Source organism: Anopheles darlingi, chromosome 3, assembly GCF_943734745.1.
Source record: "Anopheles darlingi chromosome 3, idAnoDarlMG_H_01, whole genome shotgun sequence".
Classification (NCBI taxonomy): domain Eukaryota; kingdom Metazoa; phylum Arthropoda; class Insecta; order Diptera; family Culicidae; genus Anopheles; species Anopheles darlingi.
In genome coordinates, this window is record NC_064875.1 from 61,207,042 (window position 1) to 61,209,541 (window position 2,500).

Consider the following 2,500-nt stretch of genomic DNA (forward strand, 5'->3'; position numbering starts at 1 on the left):
AGGTTGGGCCAGTATGGGCAACATACCTGTTCCATCGCCTCGCCGGACCGTATGATGGATACACCACAGTTCCCCGATCGATACCGTAGCCCATCGTAGATGGCTCCGGTTGGCGTGACGACCGAGCAGTCCGAGTAGGGTAGTTGGTTGAGGCTTTCCTCGATCACTAACCGGATCAACCGGTCCGCGTAGAACTTGAAGTCACTGCGCTGTGTGTTTCTGTGTGTGTGAGCAAGCACGAGAACTTCAATTAATCTGACCACTTATCCCTCTCCATCCCCATCGCCTACTTGTCGCGAATTATGGTCTGCAGCTCCTTGATCTGGTCGTTTGTGTCCAGAATTTTCAGGTTACGTCCATAATCACTCGGATTTTGCGACAGCACTGGCGACTCGGATCCACCGCCGTTCTCGTCGTTGCCACTGCACATCGTGGAAAATCCCTCGCCGGTCTCCACCGTGGTGCCACGCCGGAAGTGTCGTCCCCGGTCAGCTCGTGTTTCGGGCAGGAAGTGGGAAAAGTAGGTTGCCTTTGGTGGTGTTGCTATCCAAATTTTCACGAGTTTTTTTGTTGCTGTTGGCCGCCGGTAAACTAGGTCAATCGGCTGTTCGTCGTGCGTTCACCAAAATCCGGTCGTCGGTAGTGCAGAAAATTACTGTTCAAGGACAATTATCTCTGAACACGTTTACCAAGGTATTGGGCACTACCGCGACACGGAAAAACTCTTCGATCGGATGTTCTTTAGCTTTTCTTTCAGATTTTCTTTAGCTCCTGTGGCCGACGACAATTTTCCCGATCGCGTGTTTTTTCACAATAACACTTAAGGTGCATGGCCACGATGGTTTTGAAATCGAATTACGGTATTTTAAGCAATATTCGAGCACGAATGTTTGACCAATATCGCTCAAGAAATCCCACCGTGCTGTTTGAAGCCACGGTGGACGAGATGGGCGTGAGATGCTCCAAAAATTCTGCTTGAGGTAAAATATAGACTCCGTGTGTTCATTTATTCAGATCCTATCAACAAGTTCCGGGTACTGCTCAACGTGGTTCATGTGATGCGACAATCGGTGGCGAAACCTGTGCACAGAGGTCTTGGCAGGCGAACGAACTGCTGTAGATTTAAACAAGTTGAAGAAAACGTACCCCGACGCCATATTTAGTATAACACGTTCGAAGCATTGTTTTTTATTATCGCAAAATGGGAATGTTTGGCAAAACAGATTTACATCAATCTCCTTCAGCTAGTGTTGCGAGACATATTTTAGCTAACGCAACCAACAACAGACACTCTTCCAACGGTGAACACATCGGACACACGGACACTATTTTTATTGCGGCACTTAACTTCCATCTTATAATTATGTACAATCTTTGGTATTGCAAATGTGATGGGCTTGCTTCACTAAACTAAAACTTAAATATGCGATGCGATGCGCGCTTATAGCTTAGTACACCGAAAGCTGGGGATAAAGTGTGCAGCTGTGCACTGGACAACAACGACGTACAGGGATATGGGCATGGTGTGCAGTGGCTGTGCATAGGTATATCCGATGGGTGGCCACTGAGTTACGGCTCCCTCCATTCCCTTGTTCAGCCGACGTAGCTTCGTGGCGGTGGCGACCCCCGGAAAAATGCTTTGGATGCTGTAACTGGCCGGCTGGTATCACAAATAAGATCGCATTCAGTTGTCGTTGTCCTCGTCATACTCATACAAGGCCGGTGGAGCCGGTGAGTCCATTACGAAAAAGTCCAAACACTCAGTGAACAGGCGTCCTGCAGTGAATAAAAGTGAAAAGAAAGGATCAGCAATCAGGTATCACCGCACAGCATAAATGAGGAACACGCAGCATTCAGACATTAATACTATCCAAAATGATAAGGCAGGTAAAAGAGGTAGCGACGATTGAATAGGTTAGTTTTAGATGCAGTTTTTAACGGAATGCGGTGTTAGTGGAAGTTTCCCAGGAAGTATGTGTTCATTTTCGTCTTTCTTTTGTTTCAGGAATAATGCTATTAAATCTGTTAATCTTGTCCATTGATTGCTACCAATTGCACTGCTTTTCCCCCCGTATTCCCTTCATCGAATGAGATTTTCTGTGAGATAATGTCTGATTGTCTGTCTCAATTATTGTGGTCCTGTTCTATGCTTCTTAGATATGAGCTATCCATATTTGTGTTTCGTTACAATCTTATGTTTCGACACATTTTCCGCCAGTTGCTTCAAAAACTTCTTTGCTCTGACTCGAGACCGAACCTAAACTGTGTAACATAAAAGGGAGATGATAAAATAAAACACAAAAAAAACGCAGGAAACAGAAAGAGGAAATGTTAAAAAAGCAATAAAACGCACGTGTTAGGTTAACCGAAAGTGTTAGTTTGACATCAGGTTGACTGTTAAGAGATGAGTGATCCTTAAATTAGCATACGAGCAGAGGAGAGACAGTGTTGTGCAAGGGCACGAATAGCGACATCGATCGACACAGAGACGCTCACCTTT

At 45.6% G+C, this 2,500-nt stretch overlaps 1 protein-coding gene across 1 annotated transcript in view; it reads right to left on the reverse strand.

The window, feature by feature from the left end:
* The window catches only part of LOC125956770 (uracil phosphoribosyltransferase homolog), a 1,560-nt gene extending 760 nt beyond the window's left edge, over window positions 1-800 (reverse strand). Inside the window, exons 1-2 of the mRNA XM_049688962.1 lie at window positions 291-800; window positions 27-219 (exon numbers count right to left, since the gene is read on the reverse strand). Of these exons, the coding sequence (XP_049544919.1) occupies window positions 27-219; window positions 291-430 (333 nt within the window). The 5' untranslated portion in view covers window positions 431-800. The remainder of the gene's footprint in view (window positions 1-26; window positions 220-290) is intronic.
* Between the last annotated feature and the right edge of the window lie 1,700 nt (window positions 801-2,500).